At 57.7% G+C, this 19,693-nt stretch overlaps 1 protein-coding gene across 5 annotated transcripts in view; it reads left to right on the top strand.

Moving 5' to 3' along the window:
* The first annotated feature begins 79 nt into the window (after window positions 1-79).
* STRN4 (striatin 4) overlaps window positions 80-19,693 on the top strand; it is a 28,582-nt gene continuing 8,968 nt past the window's right edge. For 3 of the 5 annotated variants that reach the window (XR_012328038.1, XR_004523367.2, XM_033845157.2), the window contains exons 1-10: window positions 80-364; window positions 6,901-7,004; window positions 7,501-7,574; window positions 8,521-8,599; window positions 10,450-10,647; window positions 12,648-12,789; window positions 16,329-16,488; window positions 17,075-17,188; window positions 17,529-17,644; window positions 19,484-19,659. Coding sequence is in view for 1 of the 5 variants with exons in the window: in XM_033845157.2 (XP_033701048.1) it covers window positions 80-364; window positions 6,901-7,004; window positions 7,501-7,574; window positions 8,521-8,599; window positions 10,450-10,647; window positions 12,648-12,789; window positions 16,329-16,488; window positions 17,075-17,188; window positions 17,529-17,644; window positions 19,484-19,659 (1,448 nt within the window). In the remaining 4 variants the exon portion in view is untranslated. Of the gene's footprint in view, window positions 365-6,068; window positions 6,093-6,900; window positions 7,005-7,500; window positions 7,575-8,520; window positions 8,600-10,449; window positions 10,648-12,647; window positions 12,790-16,328; window positions 16,489-17,074; window positions 17,189-17,528; window positions 17,645-19,483; window positions 19,660-19,693 lie in introns of those variants that run through there. The other 2 variants (XR_004523369.2, XR_012328039.1) reach the window with 2 other exon arrangements.

Raw genomic sequence — 19,693 nt, 5'->3', positions numbered from 1 at the left:
AGCGCGCGCGCGAGACTGTTGGCGCGGCCGCGCAGGCGCGCGAGGCACAGCGGGCGCGCGGGCCGGCCCCGGGGCCTCCATGATGGAGGAGCGAGCGGCCGCCGCGGTCGCCGCCGCCGCCGCCTCCTCCTGCCGCCCGCTCGGCTCCGGCGCGGGCCCCGGCCCGACGGGGGCGGCCCCGGTTTCTGCCCCCGCCCCCGGTCCCGGCCCGGCTGCTAAGGGAGGCGGCGGTGGAGGGAGCCCCGGCCCCACGGCGGGACCGGAGCCCCTGAGCCTGCCCGGGATCCTACACTTTATCCAGCACGAGTGGGCGCGCTTCGAAGCGGAGAAGGCCCGCTGGGAGGCCGAGCGCGCCGAGTTGCAGGTGAGTACCGCCCCGGGACCCCCGACCCCCCGCCCGGCCCGGCCCGGCCCGGCCTCACCCGCCGCCGCCGCCGCCGCCATCTTGGAGCAATGGCCGCCGGGACGGCCGGGGGGGCGGGTAGGGGACCGCGACCGGCCCCGAGACGGAGTGAGGGGCCGTCCGAGGGGGATCCTAAGGGCGCCCGGGCAGGTGGAGGCGGGAGGGGGGCCCAGGGCCGGGAGGGCCCGACCGCGGCCGCCGAGAGAAGGGGCGCAGGGGAGCAGAACCGGCTGTAAGTGGGAGTGGGAGTGAACGGACCGGCAGAAGGGTTCCTGAGAGAGTGGCCTCGGGGCCCCGAGGGGACCCCAAGAGAACTCAGCAAAGGGTGATGAGAGAGGATGGAGGAGTCTTGTATGCGAGTGAGCAAAAAGCTCTAAGGGTGCCGAGGGACTCCCACTCCGTCCCCGACCAGGTGCGCGTTGGAGGTGGAGCCCGCTGGGCCCCGGGTGGGAGAGAGGGGGAGTCGGGGGAACTTGGGATCCGTTGGGGGCGAGAGCGGGTCGGGGCGGGTAACCCGGGTGAGTCGGAAGAGGAAGTCAGGGAGCTCGGGACGGGTGTGTTTCGGAGCGTTTGGACAGGAGGGACTGAAAGACGGCTGTGTTGAGGACTCGGGGGATGAGAGCAAGGTGTCGGGGGGGGGTCCCCGATGAAGATGTGTGCCCTCCCCTCTGAGGAGGAAACTTTGGGGAACCCTGGCAGGCGTGGCTTCGGAGGGCACGGGAGGGGGTCCCTGGGTCGGAAGCACGGACGGGGCCAGGACGTGCCCCAAGAACCTGTGTTGGAAGAGCCTGAGAGCCGAAACTCTTTGGGGGTGTGGAGGAGTGGGGACCCCCGCCCTGAGATGGGAAGTGTGTAGGAAGTCGGATGGAGAACCCCGAACTGGAGTGGGGGAGGGTCAAACATGTCCAGCTGTGGAGATGGGAGGCGGGATGGAGAATGTGAGGAGGAATCCGGGGGACCTGAGGGATGGCAGGGGGCGCATTTTGTAGAGCAGGAAGGCAGCCAGAGGAAGCATCTCAGAAGGATCCTGGGGGGAGGTGTTTGTGGAAGTTTCTGGGAAAGGACCCTATGGTTTGTCGAGTAGCTTGGGGGAGGGATGTGCCCTCGGATGATGATTGGAAGAGGCTGAGGCTGGACTGGGTTTTGTGACCTTGAGAAGTGTGGGTCGATTGGCAGAGTGTCATGAGCCTGGGTATCAAGAGTTGTGAGGATTTGAAGGGTCCCTGGGCTGGGGCGTTGTTAGCAGAAGTCAGTACCTGCTTCTAGCAGCTCGTCTTTCCCCTTCCGATTTGCTATTTCCTATCTAGTTGAGGTGGGGACCCAAGTAAATACCGGCTTAGAATTTTGTCTTTAGGATGAATAAAGAGAGCATCCCGCAATTCTCCCACCCCAATAGGGATCTTAGCTGTGTGGTGGCAGAGGCTTGGGGTTGGGGTGGGAGAGAAATCCTTATGTAAGTACCCCTTGCTTTGGTGTCCCATGGTGTCCCATCTCTACTTACAGAACTCTTCCCCAGGGTACATCTTATTAGATCTTCTCAGTATCCCGTTATGGAGGCAGAGCCAATGGCATTGCCCTCACTTAGCAATCATGATAGCAGCTGCTGTTTGTTGAGCACATATTATGTGCCAGGCACTGTATTAGGCACTTCAGATACATGGTATCATTTAATCCTTGCAACATTCTGGGAGGGTAAGTGATATTATTCCTCCTCCACCACCACCCCCTTTTTTTTTTAATAATCAGAAGAGGAAATGGAGGCATTGAGAAGGTCAGTGATTTATCTAGGGTCACAGCCTGTGGGTGGCAGGGGTGGTCTGTGGGCTTTCAAGCCCATGTATTATACCTCTCTGACGCCCAGGACAGATGAGAAGCCTGTTCCAAGGAAACCCAGTGGCCTCCCCAGGATCATCCGGCACTCGTAACAGACCAGTGTACCCTACAGCACTCACCACCCTGCTTCCTCATCTTTGAGACAAACAAAAGAAAAGATGTGTCTGTTCCCGCATTTGGTGGTCCTTCTTGGCGTTTGAGAGGAAGTTGTGGATAGCACCCAGTTAGGCTCTCCTGTGTTCCTTTCATATCAGCAGAGACAGGTCTTATTATTTTTGAAAACTCCATTCCACCGGTGTCTGTACCGTAGCTCATTTAGTTTGAACCCTTTTGCTGAACTTTTAGGTTGCTTCCCGTTTCTGCCTGTGGGAAATGGCTGCAGTGAATGTCCCTGTGTTCCCCTGTGAGTATACAGCAGAATAGATGGGTGGAATGGTAGAATAGATGTGTTTATAAAGGGGTGATTAGCTGTGCCAAGTCGCCCCACGTTTACACTCCCAGCAGCAGCACCCCTTTTTATACACTTCTGCTCGAGCCCTTATCACTTAGGGAGGTGTGACTTCTCCTGTGAGATCCTTTAAGGCCTGGACTGCGTCAGATTTTTCTGATAAACTCTGAATACCTTTTCTCCAAGTAGCTGCGTGCAGCTGCTCCTGGCACAGCACCCACGTGCAGTCAGCATGTGGGGAGCGGCAGAAAAGGCAGCCTCTCGTGAGGTCCTGCCAGGAGGCGCCCGAAGATGGGAGCAAGGAGGTGGCATCGACGTGGTCTGATAGTAAGCAGGACTTTGCCAGGTAGGGGAATTCCCAGAAGGAGGTGGTGTGGTTTCTGCCCTTCAGAAACTTCCAGGCTAATAGAGAAGGCTGGTTTGTGCAGGAGGTTACAGAGAACTGTACACACTGACGCAGTTGAGTCTTTGATTGCGTGGCTCTGCCCACGATCTCTGGTACTTCTGCAAAGGGGAGCAAGCTCTTTGAGGAAGAGAGGAACCTTGGGGGCGGGGCCTGAACTGGACATTCACATAGGAGCAGCTGGTGGAGAAGGTATGGAGCTGGCCCGTCTCTACTGCCAGCCTCACAAGGGGCTCTGGTGGATCCATGGGGACTCAACCCTGCCAGGGGCCCCCAGACCCTGGGGAGGACGAGTGGAGTGCAGGAGATGCAGGGCCAGATGGGACTGAGCTGGGACGGGGAGCGGGCTGGGACAGAAAGGTTGGGGTACAGAGAGTCATCAGCGGCCCCTCGGAGGACTGAGATGCTCAGGCCCCTCCGGAAGCTTTTTCCATGCCGCCTGGGTGGAAAGGGAACAGCCGGAGGAGAGGCGGCGGCCCTGTCTCAGAGTGGCAGTGGGTGGATGTGGTGGGTAGAAAACTTCCAGATCCCAGCCTTACCTGCCAACAGATCAGACAGCCGCGGCTGCTGGTGTTTGCGGGGTGGGAGGGACTGGCCACCAGCACTTCCCCTCTCCGAGTTGGTGAAGTGTCCACCAACTCGGGACACTTCAGCCACATGTTTCTGGTTCTCTTTTTTACCTTCTTTGCCAGAGGAACTGGGAAGAGGCCCACAGAGCAAAGTGAGATTATTTTTGACCGCGGCGTATGGCATGCAGGATCTTAGTTCCCCGATCGATCAGGGATCAAACACGTGTCCCATGCAGTGGAAGCGCAGAGTCCTAATCACTGGACTGCCAGGGAAGTCCCCCAGAGTGAGATTCTTGCATCATCATTAGGAGAAGGGAAATCAGGGCTTGCTATGGGGCAAGGGGGGTGCGGGAGGCTGAGCAGGTGTGAGGTCTGACCCTGCTTTCTGCCCCTCGACTCCACTTTCTTCCCCCGCAGGTGAGGGCCACCTCCTTATTAACTTAAATCCACTCGTTGCCCCCCTGCCTGATCCTAATCTGGGCCCCTGTCATTTCTCCCTGGGATTCCTGGGATTGCTTCCTTCTGTGACTGGTCTCTCGGCCTTTAGCTTTGCCCTCCCCTCGCCCCCTGCAGCTATCATTTCTCCACATTCTAGCTTGCGGAATTACCTTTGTAAGATGTAAATCTGATTATATCTCTTCTCTGCTTAAAAAACCCTTCCGTAGCTTCCCCTGTGCTCTTAGGATGAATTTCAGACTTGCTCACATGGTCTGCGATCCTTTGTCAGGCCTGCAGGCTTCTCTGATTTTCCTCACTAACCCTTTTACACATTCGGATGCAGGCATACTGGCCTTTGTAGAGTTCCTTAAGCCCACCTTGCCACCCTTATCTCTGGCCCCTGGCCGACTGCTAATCAGCCTTCAGGTCTTAGCTGAACTGTCACTTCTTCACTCCAGAAGTGGGTTGGGTGTCCCTCCCATAACCGCCTCTGCTCCCTCCCTGGGGTCCTAGTCATATCCTGTGTTAGTTGTGGCTGCTCTTGTCTGTCGCCTGAGCCAGACTGAGGGCTCTGTGGGGACAGGAGGCACTCGTCTTCTCCATTCCTTCTCCAGCACCTCACATAGAACCTGGCCCGTCACAGGCGGTCACCAGTGTCAGATACTGAATGCATGTGGGCTCAGCAGGCCGCGCAGGCACTGGGAAACAAGCTCATGGACGGAAGCCCAGAAGGGTGAGGGTACAGGGAGGCCGTGACCCCGGACTTGTATTTGGTGATCGACCTTTTCTTCTCTACCGCTCCCCCACCTTCTAACAACTCATGGGCAGAGTAGACCTCAGGGTGACTGAGAAGGTATACAAAGGACAGAAATTCAAACTTCCAAGACATTGATCACGTATGAGTCCGCCTGTCTGGCCTTAGGTGTTTATGTACGTATATGTTGATTTAAAGTGTAGAAAGAAAAAAAGTATTGGGGGGAGTCCCTTTCTCTCAATGGACAGGTGAGGTTTCTTTTCCATAGCGTACCTGTGACGTGTATTTATTTGTTCGTTGTTTTTCCCACATCCTCCTCTAAAATATAAACCTCGTGTTGTTCAGTGCTGTGTCCTCTGTCCACAACTGTATCTGATACATAGTTGGGACTCAATAAATATTTGTGGAGTGAGTAAATGAATGAACGATACTTTTGTCATACACTAGTATACATATATGCCTTTTTATTTCTTCAAAAGGCAGTCTACCATTGCAGTTATGCCTGTGGGGTAAATTCCTTAGAAGTGGAACTGCTCGGACGAAAGGCATGTGCATTTCACACGTTTGTGGATGTAGCCAGATTGCCCGCCCGGAAGGGTTTGTCAGTTCATGGCGCCACCAGTGGTGTCTGAGTGTGCCTGTTTCCCTGGCCCCCGGCGCACATTTGGTTCTCTACTAACCTGTGGGAGAGACCTGGTCCCTGGAGCAGGACGGGTGATAGGAGGCCTGTGGGCACAGGGCTGTGCTGTGCTCCAAGTGCTGGGGGCAGATAGGTCAGGGTCCTTTGAGCCGCAAGGCGAGGAAGAGGCGTGTTCGTGGGCATCTGAGAGGCCGCCAACAATGGACAGTCCTTGAACGCGAGGCTTTGGGAACGTTCACCACCTGGAAAAGGTGTCTGGGGCGACTGGGGGCTTCTGGGGGAGCTGCTGAAGTTCTTCAATAAGCATTTGATGCGTGAGGATTGGCTTCAGGAAGATGCAGCTGCCTGTGGGGCAGGAGGCCTGTGAGCCACAGCCAGCTCTGCCCGATGGGCCTTAGGTCTCAGAGGGATCCTAGCTCTCTCAAAGAACTGGGCCCATTTCAAGACTAGAAGAACAGACAGGGAGAATAAAAATAATAAGAGGTAGGGGCTGGCATTTGTTAGCCTTTCTTCTGTGCCAGGCTTTGGACTGAGAAGAACTTAACACGTGAGGGGAAACAGAGCCTCAGAGAGGGCCAGTGACCTGCCTAAGATCATGCAGCGAGTAAGTGGCCGAGCCAAGCCTGGAGCTCAGGCGGTCCTAGCCTGGAACAGAGGAGCCTTGGGGAGAAGCCAGGGAGGAGCCCTGCGCTCAGGGCTTTGGCACTGGGCTTCCGGAACCTGGTCAGGGGCCAAGATCCCGCCTCGAAGGCCGTTGACCCGGTGTCTCCAAAAGACCTGTTGACAGACCAGAGCAGACTGGGGCAGCCCATGCCAGCAGACAGTGTGAAGTGGTTGGCAGGGGCCCTGGGTCGTGGCTGTGGCACGTCTCCCTCACCCTGGGCAGACTCCAGTGGAAAGGTTGGTCCCCACCGTGGGGGTCGGGTGGGGAAGCTTTCGCGCTGCAGCGGGAGCTGAGCCGAGCCGCCCACTCTTGTCCCTAAACGCCAGAAGTAGCTTCCCACGCCTCCCAGAGACAGATGCTCTGGTAGGAGTAGTGGCACACCACCTCCACCAGCAACCTTAGGGACAGCACCTGCCTGAGTGGGGAGAGGAGGCGCCCAGGGCTGTTAATACCTCCCTGGCCCACCTCCTCCCCAGAGGTGGGGACCAAGTTAGGCCCAGGCTGTCCCTATTTAATTTCAGGGGTCAAGGGCTTCTCTTCAGTTGTTTCATTGTGGGTGACATGGAGACAGATCCAGCCGCCCTTTCACTGCTCCATGGAACCCTGGCTCAGGGTCTTCACGCCTGAAGAAGTGGCTGCTGTGTGTTGCTGTGGGGGCAGGGCTGGAGCTGATTGTCCCTGAGTGAGTGACACATGTCAGTGAGCCTGAGCCCTGCTGCCTTCCTGTCTCCCTCTCTCCCCACCGCAGGCTCAGGTGGCCTTCCTCCAGGGAGAAAGGAAGGGGCAAGAGAATCTCAAGACAGACCTGGTGCGGCGGATCAAGATGTTAGAATATGCACTGAAGCAGGAAAGGTGAGCCCAGCTGTCCCCCGTCCTGCCTTCAGGGATCAAGCCTTTGGGGTCAAGCGTTCTCTTCCCCATCACCCAGTCCTGCATGGTTCCAGGAGAGGGCGACAGAACAGGAAATAGTGGGTGGGATTCGGGGTAAACAACTGATAACAGTATTCATAATGGTGGTGGCCCGCTGCATGCCAAACACCATATATTCATTGTCTCATTTATCCCTTCCAGTGGCCTAATGGGTACAGGTGAGGCTTCCGGAGGGTGAGGACTTCTTCAAGGACTCTGGAGCTGGGATAGCAACCCAGTTTGCCTGACTCCAAAGAGTGGGCTCTTCACAGTGCCATCCGTGATGCCTCCTCCGCCCGGGCTGCTTCATAATCGGGCAGCTCAGCTTCAGAGGGAGGAGAGCTGATTAGAGAGGATCTGGGATCTGGGATTCCTGAGGTGGGGGCTGGCCCTGTCTACTCTTCCGCGTCTCTCACTGGTTATTCGCTTGATCTTTTAGGGCCAAATATCATAAATTGAAATTCGGGACAGACCTGAACCAGGGGGAGAAGAAACCAGAACTGTCGGAACAAGGTACCCACCCCCGATCCTCCCCTCTTGCCCCCTCCCAACAAAACCGAATGTGACAGAGGAAAGCTGAGATGGGCCATGTCTCTCTCACTGTGCTCCACAGAAAGCAGGCTCGGCCGGGGTGGGGAGGGGTTGGGTCTCAGTGTCCCTCCCCCGTAGGCTGCTCTGCCAGGTCCTGTGCTGGGCGATCGGGGGAGTGGGGACAGGGGGTGAAGAAGGCTGGGAGTCCTGCCTGCTGTCCCTGTGTGAGGTAGACAGACACACAAGGCCCGACCGTCTGCGCTCCTGGAAGGAGGCATCAGTTCATCGTCAGGGAAGTAGGGAAGGCACTCCAGGTAGAGGGAGGAGTGTACTGGAGCACGGAGACCTGAAAGAGTGGTGTGTTCACGGGGTTGGGGCCTTCGAGGCCAGGCTGACAGTGATCATTGTTCTTCATGTCAGACTCCTCCGACCAGAGTGTGAGTTCCACCAGGGCAGGGGTTTTTGTCGACTGATGTAGTCCAGGCACCTAGCCGGGCACATAGTAGATGCCCGATAAATATTTGATGAATAAAACAAACATTGTCTCACTTAATCCTCAACAATCCCAAGAGATAGGTGCTGAGATTATTAACTTCGTTTCTCAGAAGAGGAAACTGAGGCTCAGGTAAACTAACCTGCTCAAGGCCACACAGCCGGGAAGCGGCAGAGCCAGGCTGGGACGCGGTCGAGTCGGCCCGTTCACTCAGAACTGAGCCCATTTCCCGTGTGGGAAAATAACATAAGTAGAGTCTGAGGATAGTCTGGGAATGGTTGGGGAAGTGACCCAGAGACTAGAGAGGAGGAGCACAGGGGCAGAGGGAGGCTTCAGACGCTCTCAGGAAGGGGCTCCAAGGACGATGGAGGAGGTGATGGGTGTGTGGTGGTGCCCTGACCAAGACAGCCCACCTCCCTTCTCTCCACCCTCCAGTCTCCAATGGCCCAGTGGAGTCGGTCACCCTGGAGAACAGCCCGCTGGTGTGGAAAGAGGGGCGGCAGCTTCTCCGACAGTGAGTGTGTGGAGGGCAGGGTGGAGGCTGGGGGGCGAGAACACATGTTTGGCTTGGGAGATAAGCCCGAAGACTCCATAGTCCTTCCTGTCCCCCTGGGGACCCTGAGCTGTCAGGATCCCTGCTGGCCACAGCTGTCACCCCGTCGGGGAGAGCAAGGGAAGACTCCCTGCAGGAGGCACGTGTGGAAAGCGACCCCAAGTGCCTCTGTGCCTTGGGTAATGTTAAATTGTTTTTTATTAAAGAGATGTGTGTGTTTTAGAAAACTAGGGAAACATAGGGAAACAGAAAGAAAAGGATAAAAATCACTCATAATTCCACCACCCAAGGAATTTCATGCCCCTGTAAACATTTTGGCACATATGCTTTCTCTTCCGTGGATATGTATTTGTGCCTGTGTGTGTGTGTGTGTGTGTGTGTGTGTGTGTGTGTGTGTGTTTTATAAAAGCCGGGGCTCCCCCTTCGCAGTGTTTCATAATGCATTGCTTTTGCTAAGCGTTGTGAACATCTTCCCACTAAATTACTTACGTTGCATCATTTCAAGATCTATATAGTAGTCTGTCACGTGGATAATCATGACTTCCTATGGCCAGTCTCTTCTTGTGTATTTCGTTGAAGGTGTTTTTTTCAGTAGACAGTGTGACAAACACCAGGAAGTTATTTGTCCATATCCTTGATTTCCTTAAGCTGAATATCTGGGAGTGCAATTGCTAGCTTAAAGGGTGTGCAAACAGTGACAACGGAAAGATCATCACAGGCGACGCTTGCCAGGGACCTGTTATGAGCCTGACACCGCACTAAACGCTTTGCACCCAAGGATTCCTCACATAAACCCCCGTGTAGTGTAACTGCTAGCATTCGCCTCATTTTCACAGATGAAAAAACCAAGGGGCAGAGACGGTATCTGTTTATGGAAGGTCACAGCTAATCAGCAGAGGGTCTGAGGTGTGATCTCGGGCAGCCTGTCCCCAGAGCCCAACTCCTTCCGCACCACACTTTCCTGCCCCTCCACTGGTGGGGAGGGGAAGCGTTGGACACACACAGGCACCCGAGATGAGATAGCAGGCCAGACAGCAGGCTGAGGCAGGCGCTGTCTGATGTTCCCAAAGGGACAGGGTCAGGCTCAACAGAAGAGGCTCTGGAGGCGCCTCCTGAGGACCAGCATGGGACTCTTTGTCTCCAGTCTTTTGAAGCCACAGATATTTTCAGCTTTTAGACCAGTCCCAGCTGGCTTCAGTTCTCGTAATTGCAGAAGTGATAAATGCTCATTCACAGAAGTGAGTAGAGTAAATGCCAGAAGTTCCTATTAATATCCCCAATCTCGCTCTCCAGAGGCCACTGCTCTTCAGTTTAGTGTGTCTCTCTCTAGGCCTAGCGAGGGGCGTGATGAAATGTGTGTGTGTGTGTGGTCTATACTTACATGCACGTTCTTTTTTTCCCACAAACACTTGAATTGTGAGGAACACCTAACTTACAGTTTTTGTTGCACTGTTCATCATGGCCTCTTTCCTTGGCACTCTGCTCTGTTTATCTTGTGCATAGTGTCCCAGCAGTCATTTGCTCCCACAGTCCTCAGCAGCGGACGTGTAGTTTGGCCCCTGCGTTTTGGTTCACCCATATGTGCAGTGTCTCCGCGAGCATCTGTGACAGCACAGTGCCCGTGTACAAAGGCTTCCACTGGAAATAGTCTCAAAGGGGAAATGGTAAGGTCAGGGGTATGCTTCTTTGAAATTTTGATGTATAGTCTGAAGTTGCTCCTCCAAAAAGCCTGGCCTAATTTGCATCGGCCCCCCGCAGCGTATGAAGAAGCCACAAGGCTCCTGACCCGCCCTGGTTCTGCCTCCCCGCAGGTACCTGGAAGAGGTGGGCTACACCGACACCATCCTGGACATGCGGTCCAAGCGCGTGCGCTCTTTGCTGGGCCGCTCGTTGGAGCTCAACGGGGCCATGGAGCCCAGCGAAGGGGGCCCCAGGGCCACGCCGGGCCCCGGGGGACTCAGCGGCGGCGAGTCGCTGCTGGTGAAACAGATCGAGGAGCAGATCAAGAGGTGAGCCCTTGGGTCTGGCGGGTGCATCCCTGTGTGCCTTCTGCATCCTGAGGAAGTCCGCCATGCTCTGGGGGCCGCTTCCTTCCTGGAGTGTATCGTGGGCTCCTCTGTCCCTTCCTTGTGCGGTGTCCAGGCTCTGTCTTGGGTTCCCCTGGGTTCCCCTCCCCTGGCGTTGCCTTGCTGCTGTTGTGCATCACAGCTCCCGCTGGCCCGGCCCCGCCGAGGCTCAGGCCTGTGTGCTCCCCAGGAAACACCGAGCCCCTGCTGAAGGCAGCCCCTGGGCCGCATGCCAGGACCGGGGGGTGAGGGGGGCACAACATGCGGTCTCTGCCCCCAGGGAGCTCTCATTCGTTCATTCTCTCATCAGTAATTGTAATTTGTCAAAATAAATAACTTAATGGGTGGTGACGTGAGGTGCTATGTAAAAGGCAGTGAGAAAGTGATGGGAGAAGTAGTACTGCTTCGGATGGGGTGACATTTGGGAAGAGAACTGCGTGGAGTGGAGGCTAAGCCACCCAAGCAGCTGGAATGAGAATGTTCTAGGCAGAGGGAACAGCAAGTGTAAAGGTTCCGGGATGGGAAGGGCCTGGAACGTTCGGGAGCAGCCACAGAGGCTGGTGTGGCTGCAGTGGCGTGAGCACGTGGGGGCTGTGGTCTGCGGTGCGCTGAGATCTCAGGAGTCAGATCAGAAGGAGCTTGGAGGCTGGGGTTGTGGGAAGCCAGTGGTTTCGAGCAGGGGTGTGACATCATCTGATATACTTGGTCTGCTTGGAGACGGAGAGGCTGACGGAGGGTCGGGCTGGGAGCCGGGAGGCCGGGTAGGAGATTCCTGCAGATGTCCAGGTAAGAAATGATGGACATCAGTAGTGGAGGGGTGAGAAGGGGTCCGCTTCTCGGTGGGTTTTTAGGCTGAGCCGACACTATTTAAAGGACTGCCTGTGGGGGGAGAGGAAAAGAAATTAGGGGTGACTGAAGGGTGTGGTCTGAGAGCTGGGAGCAGTGCTGACCCAGATGGAGGAGACAAAGGGTGGGAGGGCTTCAAGGGGGCCGTTCAGGACGAGTGGAGTTTGAGGTGCCTGTTTGACCCCCAGCACGAGGGGTGGGGGCGCTTGACTCCTAAACGTACCTCCAGTTCACCAGCACACGGGTGGGTTTGGAAGCCACGGGACTCGGCGGTCACTGAGGCAGAGGGTGTCGATGGTGCCGAGAGGAGGTCCGAGGACCGAGCCCTGGGGGCGGTCCAGCAGAGGAGGCCAGGCCGAGGCAGCTAGTGAGCGGGAGGAGAGCCTGGGCGCAGTGTCCCGGCGGAGTGGCAGCCATCCACCCGGGCAGTTGACAAGAACTCTCTGGGGCATCAGTCCAGTGGCAGAAAAGGAGGCTGTTGGCATTTATCTGAACTTCAAATTCTACCCTCCTTTCTGCCCTGGAGTCAGGTTTGGAAAATAACCTCCTTCACTAAAACTTGTCATCCCGACGGAGCCGTTAAACAGCGGGCCGGGGTGGACAGGGGAGCGCCGTCTGTCAGTGGGGAGAGTGCAGGCTGTGAGGGGCCCGAGTGGCCGTGGAGTGGCCGGTTCCTCTTTCTTGCTGGGTCTGTCCCCGCCACTCACCTGCTCTGTGCTCGCCGTTGGAGCGGCCGTGGGAACGGGAGCTGCTGAGTCAGTGGCGCTTGGTTGTCCAGCTCTCCTTCTGACTCAGCATATGCCAGGGCCGTGCCGTCAGGGTTGGGGGCTAGTCTGGGACTCAGGGAGGGTCAGAGCTCAGTGCGGGGTTGGGCCTGGTCTGTGGTCCCAGTGAGGGTTCCAGCTGGGGTGTGTCAGGCAGAGGCTGGGCTTGAAGCCCTGCGTGTGATCAGAGTCAAGGTTCCTCTGGGATCAGGGTGGGCTTGGCACTCCTGAGAGCCAGGTCCAGGCTCTGGCCCCCGAGCCTCGGCGCTCTCCCATCTGAGCTTTGTCGCCTGGCAAGACTAATGCCCCCTCTGCCCCCCCTGTCGTGGGCAGGAATGCGGCCGGCAAAGACGGCAAAGAGCGCTTGGGTGGCTCAGTGCTGGAGCAGATTCCCTTCCTGCAGAGCTGCGAGGATGAGGACAGCGATGAGGACGATGAGCTGGACAGCGTGCAGCACAAGAAGCAGCGCGTGAAGGTGAGCACGGGAGCTCAAGGGGCGCCCCTCCCCCTTTCTGCAAGGGGGCCCTTGCTGTGTGTGCAGAGCAGAGCACCTCTGTGAGTGCTCTGGGGCTGCCTCTGAGGACTGGTCTGTGTCCTGATCATGTCGCTTCCCTGGGTCCCCATCTCCTGTCCCGCCGTGCCATTGCCTCAGGTACCTTGGGAGGTGCCTAGGTCTGTTCTATCAGGGCCGGCCCCTTCTCCACCTGCACTTCCGTCATTCTCTCCATCCTCCTTCCTTGGGCTCAGATGTTCCCGAGAGGCCTTTCCTGAGTCTCCAGGTTAGGCCAGCTCTGAGACGCCCTCTCTTCTGTGCTCTCCTTCTGGCCAGCCTGGCCACAGTCGGACTTAGAAATGTTTTGGTGTGACTCTGCCTCTGTCTCCTGCAGTAGATTGTGCGCTCCACAAGGCAGGGACTGTGCGAGTCTTTTACTGTTCCCTCCCCAGCACCCTGAGGGAATGTGGCCAGGCCCAGGGCTCAGCCTGGAGCCAGGTCGGGGGACTCCAGGGGGGACTTCATAGGATGTGAGTGTCCAGTCTGCTGTTGGTGGCAGGACCGAGGCCCAGGGACACTGCCCGCAAGGTAGAGTCCACGTCTCAGCTTGGCCTGGAGATACAGCTCCCACCGCATTTCCCCCCACTCCTTAACTGCCAGAGCCCCATGCTCCCGCCATCCTGACGGTGCCGTCCTTACACGGGGCCGGCTCTCATCTGTCCAGTAGACATCCATGTGGGCCTCCACGGGCCAAGCTCTGTGCTGGCCGTGAGAACATGGAGACGCCGAGGTCCGGTCCCGGCGTGGAGGAGCTTGGGGCCAGTGCGGGCTTCTAGGTAGTCACAGGCAGAGGGACGTGCCACAGTGGATGCAGGGACACGTGCCCAGGAAGGGGAGCCTGTGGGAGACGGCCTCAGGGGCTTGCCTTGACCCGGCCTTCCCACCCGAGCTCTAGCCCTCCCTCCTCAGACTCACCTCAGACACCCCCCTCCTCCAGGAATCCTTGTCTGACTCGCCCTTGCTCCCCTTCCCCCCACAGGGTCAGGAGGCTCTTGTGGGCTCCCCCGTCCTGACCGGGACCATTCTGGGTCCTCCCTGTCTGGTGTCAGGTCTGTTCTGGCCTCAGCTCTATGTCCAGTGTCCCCGGCGTGGCTCAGCGCAGGGTCCCGCGCAGGTCAGGCACTCAGTGAACGCACTGAGGGGAATGGAATGCACAGAGCCGGCACACTGGTACTGGGGTTGCAGGAGAAGCAGGGTGTCACTGAGTCCGGGGTCTCTAAGCTTCTCCCCTGGTCCAGAACGCCTAGTCCCTCCTGCCCCCTGTTGGGATTTTCACTCCTTTTGCAGGTCTCGCCTCAGCCTCCTCTGGGAAACCTTCCCACTCCTCTCCGCTCCTCCCATCAGAAATGATCGCGTATTCCCTTCAGCCTTTGCGTCAGTCACCGCATCTGTCCCACATGCCCTGTCAGGTGGCTCGTTATGTAGGGGTCCCATGCTTCCCCAAGCCCTCTGTCTCCACACAGCAGACCTTCAGTGACCAGACCCTGATTCAGAAGACCTGTCCGTGACTCCCAGAGTGGCCGTAGCCTGGCTCTGTAACTGCGGGCGCATGATTCTCTGTCTTGGCTTCAGTCTCAGGGACTAATAGTCCCTGTCGGGCTTCCCTGGTGGCGCAGTGGTTGAGAGTCTGCCTGCCGATGCAGGGGACACGGGTTCGTGCCCCGGTCTGGGAGGATCCCACATGCCGTGGAGTGGCTGGGCCCGTGAGCCATGGCCGCTGAGCCTGCGCGTCCGGAGCCTGTGCTCCGCAACGGGAGAGGCCACAACAGTGAGAGGCCCGCGTACCGCAAAAAAAAAAAAAAAATTAGTACCTGTCTCTGGTTTGTGGAATTAGTTAAAATGAGTTTATGCGTACAAAGCCCTTGGCTGCATGGTGGCTGCGAGGCCAGGTGCTCGGCGGCAGCAGTATTAGCAGTGCTTGGCAGGGGCCTGGCACTAACAGTCCCAGGCAGTGATGGCAGGATGTAACTGCATAGGGCCCTTCTCGTGGACTGACCCCTGCTATTATCTCTCTGGGCAGGCTGTCTGAACCTTGACCCTGGGTCTTCTCCCAGGACGGAAGAGGAAGGCACTCACGTCCCATCCCCCTCCTCCCACACAGGCCAGAGGCTGGCCCTCCACGATGCCTGAGCCTGAGCATAGCTGCTCCAAATTCATACCCTCCAGACCCAGCTCAGGATGCTGAGCCTCTGGGAGGAGGGGCATCAGCCTTGCCCTCGAGGAATTCACAGTCTGACTGAGGCTGGGCCCAGGCAGGGAACACTTAAGAGGGAGAAGCCTTCCTGGAAGAGGTGGTGTTCGGAACCAGTGGTCTCCGAAGCACTTAAAGCAGAACTCGGATTCAAAACTGTATTTGAAAATTCTGAAACTCCCTTAAGCCATTTAAGTGCAGCCTTTGAAGTGCCAAGTACACAGCTCCCGGCTGGCACTTTATGTGAAACACGGTGATGCTTACGCCACAAGAGGGTAAAGAATCATACGCAAGATGCCACTTCGTGAGGCTGCATCTCGGAGGTGTCCGTGTGGGGAGACAGGTGTGGTGCTGCTCCTAAGTTCACAAGCCTGGGGTTTGGTCCAAGCTTGTGAATTGAGGAGAACAGGATGATTTGGTTCTTGCTCCTGGTTAAGACCGACTGTGGGAAATAGCAAACTTAGTGTTCACTCGCCCAGCGTTCTTTCTCAAAATGGAGGAATTGGGGTGTTTTCTCTCATTCTAAAAGTAGCTCCTGCTTGTTATGTAAGAAAACAAAAATTCAGCCAGTGTAGAAAATTATAAGGAAGACTCGGAGAACCTCAGGTAACCTCGCACCCCAGAGCCGTCTTAGTGTATAAGGAATGGCTTGAGCTGGTGACCTGGGCAAGGGGCTTCACTCTGCTCGGTCTCAGTTTTCCTTATCTGTGATATGGGGATAGTAATTACAATAGTAATTATTCATGGGGCTGTGAAATCATATATGTGAAGCTTATTCAGTGCACTGAGTAACCCAGAGAGGCTGGCCCAGTAAGTGTTCATTATTATTACTATTGTACCCGTGGATCTGTTCTCACTTTGATTGAGCGCCTCCTTCCACTCACACCCATAGAAACACATATATCTTCCCTCGCCCCCGAAACAGGCTGTCATATTATCCGACGTTTTTTCATGAGAAGTACTGTGCTGGGGGGCGGGGCATGGGGGAGCAGGAACAGCCTGAGTGAAGGCCAGGAGGGGGGCCCTGTGTGGGGATCACTGCTGGAGGCAGCAGGAGCGGAAGGGGTCTCCAGAGCCAGGCTGGGGGAGCAGCTCCTCCAGTGAGGAGCAGCCCTGAATGCTCCCAGCAGGGGGAGCACGGCATCAAAGTGTGAGGCTGGGGCGGACCCTGCGGGCCGAGGCCAGGAGCCTTGGTTTCTCTGTTCCTGGAGACTGGGTGGGCTTGGGCCCATGCAGGAGCCCCTGACCCCTGGTTGTCTCCATGTCCCAGCTGCCATCCAAGGCCCTGGTTCCTGAAATGGAGGATGAAGACGAGGAAGATGACTCAGAGGATGCCATCAACGAATTTGATTTCCTGGGCTCAGGAGAGGACGGAGAGGGCTCTCCAGACCCCCGGCGATGCGCCGGAGAGGGGACCCACCATGAACTGGGTGAGTTGGGGGTTTTCTGGCCCACCTTCCTCACTGCGGGCACACACAGCCGCCTGCAGCTGCTTCCTGCCCCAGGGTCTCCACCGGACGGATACACTTCCTGAGAGGAGGGTGGCCAAGGAGAGCGGGAGGCCTGCACCACGATGGCCAGGCCTTCACTCCTTCCCTGGAAAACCCCTGTGGGGACACAGGCAGGCCCGGCTCTTCCTGCAGCAGGGCCTCCAGTCCTCCACTCGAGCAGCCAGTTGTTGGCGGACCTCGGAGGGGGCGGGGTGGACAGGATGCAGACCCGGAGTGGAGAAGGCAGACGGGGCAGTGCAGCTGCTGCTTCCTGTCCTGTGACTCCCGGCTGCGCGGCCCTCGGGGGTCATGTAGGATGGCTGGGGACTGAGGCCCCAGCAAGGGCAGCCCATTGAGGGTCCCATCTCAGTCTGTCTCCTCTGCCTGTCCGCCATCCCCACCCGGAGCCCAGGGCTTTCCGGCCTCCCCACAGCTGCAGGAGAGCTCTCGGTGGTGGGGAAGGCATCGCCTGCACGTGGCTGAGTGAACCAGTCAGTAACTCCTGCCCTGTGCCGTGTCCCTGCAGAAACCCGGCGGGTCAAACTCCAGGGAATTTTGGCCGACCTTCGGGATGTGGATGGGCTGCCACCCAAAGTGACCGGCCCACCTCCCGGCACACCCCAGCCCCGGCCCCACGAAGGTAAGAGGCCCCTCCACCCTGGCCTAGTCCTGAGGGCCCACGGCAGAGGGAGGCTGCAGAGCTAAGCCCAGGGCTTCTGTGTCCTCAGGGTCGAGGCCCAGCCTCTAGTCTGCAGCCTCCCTGTCCCAAAAGTTCGTCTGTCTGTCTCTGTCTCCCTCTCTTTTTGTCTGTCCTGCCCTGTCTGTCTGTCTCTCCCTGTCTCTTTCTTTCCAGCTGTGATTCTTGATCTTGTCCTCTCCCTGTCTCTCTTTCTCACTCCTTATCTCTCTCTCTGCCTCTCTCTGTCTTTCTCTCTTTCTCCTTGCCCCTCTCTGCACCCTCCCTCCCCTCCCCCTACCAGGTTCCTTTGGCTTCTCCTCAGACGTTTTCATCATGGACACTATCGGGGGCGGGGAGGTGAGCCTGGGGGACTTGGCAGATCTCACCGTCACCAACGACAACGACCTCAGCTGTGATGTAAGTTTTCAGGGTGCCCACCCCCCACAGGCCCCCACGGGGCGTCGGTCGACGCAGTGCCGGGACTGGCTGAGCTCTGACCGTGTGCCCGACCTGTGCCCAGCCCCTCACACACGAGGACGATGTGAGCTCATTCGCCAGCTCCCTGTTTCACAGAGGTGCTGACACAGACAGGCGGTGGGACTTGACTGGGGTCACCGAGGTTTCTGGCCTAAAAGGCTCTGGCGCCTATGTTTCAATCATGCTGCCAGGCTCCTTCTCCCGGCGCTGCTCCCTCGCACCCTGGGCTTCCGTGCACCTCAAGTCCAGGACCCACCGCAGACAGGAGGCAAGGGTGAAGGGGGTGCTGAGTCAAAATACAGCATTAGAGGAAGGGGGCTTTGGGCTGGCGGCAATTCGGGTAAGAAAGTCTGCGCAGGAGGTGAGAATTGAGCTGACTTTGGAAGGGAAGGTGACTTTAAGCCACAAAACAAAAAATCAGGCCGATCTGGTATGTTGGGCTGGAATGAAGGGAGACCTTAGGGCCAGTGTCCTGAGATCTGTGGCCGGGCCTCTGGCTATCTGGGCATCTCTGAAATGGGCGTGTGTGACCAAGTTCCTGTAGCAGGACATTTACCACAGCTTCTAGCAAGATTTCAAGTGATCCCAGCAAGGGTAGGACACTGCTGTGGGGTGTTGGGAAGCGAGACTGGAGCGGAGGGTTTGAGCAGGGAGCACGCTGCAGGGCTCCTCTGCTCTCCCCGAGGTGAGACCCATCCCCACGGGGCAGCGTGCATGGGAGGGGGTAGACCCTCCGGCCTAAACCTCTGTGGCAGAAGTGGTGACCTTGGGGGACAGAGCCCAGATGAAGGGGTTCATCAGGGGTACACCTCATCTTGGGGCAGGGCACTGAGGCTTGACTGACAATCTGCTCGTCTCCTTTCCCGAGTGGCCCTCCCCAGGTACCCCACCTGGAGAGCGACACCATCGTCCGCCAGGACCTGTGGGGTGTCTCTGGGACTCTCCCTCAGAGGCTTATTGATTCGGCTTCCCAGTCTCTCCCCACTGTGTGCTTGTCCCCATCTCCACTCCGCAGCGTCTGGTCTGCCTCACGTCTCCCTGGGAGACCTCCCTCAGGACCTCTTCACCTCTCTCTCTACAGGCACTCTTGTCTTCCCGAGCCGAGCCCCCCCACGGGGCGGCCGGAAGAAGCTGTGTCATTTCCTTGCTGTAAACCCTTCTGTGGCTCCCCTGTTGCTTGGGATGAGCTGCACATTCCTGAGCGTGGGCCACTATTGTGGCTCTGGCCAGCCCTCCTGGCCTCATCTCCTGCCGCTCTCTCCCTTGCTTTCTGCATCCCAGTCCTCCTCTCAGGCTCAGGATCCGCCCTTGCTGCCTCTGCCTCAGGGACTTTGCACATGCAGTTTCCATCCTCTGTCCCCTCCCCTTATCTGGCTACATCCTGATGGCTTGTCAGTTCCTCAGGAAAGCCTTACTGACCCCCCACAGAGGAGGACAGGCTGCCCCATACCTCCTCTCAGTGCATTTGTAATTCGTGGCACTGCTCGCAGTTCATAATCCTCTGCGCTGTGGAGACGATCTGATTGTCTCCCCCAGGCTCCCTCTGCATGGTGAGATCCCCAGGGTTTGGGCTCCCCTTTGCCTCCCCAGAAGCCAGCCCAGGCCCTGCACACTGCAGGCACTTGCTGAGTGAGTGAGGGGACACTGCGGGCAAGGAGGAAGTGGGAGAGGGCCGGGCTGGAGGCCAGTCTGTGAGGTGCCCCGTGTGGGGCTGGGGGTTGGTGTCTGCGGGACAGCTGAGATGGACGAGCAGACACTGAGGCAGCTCCCCCACCCCAGCTGTCTGACAGCAAGGATGCCTTTAAGAAGACCTGGAACCCCAAATTCACCCTCCGCTCCCACTACGACGGCATCCGCTCCCTGGCTTTCCATCACAGCCAGTCGGCTTTGCTCACTGCTTCCGAGGACGGCACGCTCAAGCTCTGGAACCTGCAGAAGGCGGTCACGGCCAAGAAGTGAGAGCAGCAGCCCCAGGGTGGGGGGTGGGGA

The sequence above is a fragment of the Tursiops truncatus genome, chromosome 19, assembly GCF_011762595.2.
Source record: "Tursiops truncatus isolate mTurTru1 chromosome 19, mTurTru1.mat.Y, whole genome shotgun sequence".
Lineage (NCBI taxonomy): Eukaryota > Metazoa > Chordata > Mammalia > Artiodactyla > Delphinidae > Tursiops > Tursiops truncatus.
Note: the sequence above shows the minus strand (reverse complement) of the source record. Positions and strands in the feature narration are given on the sequence as shown.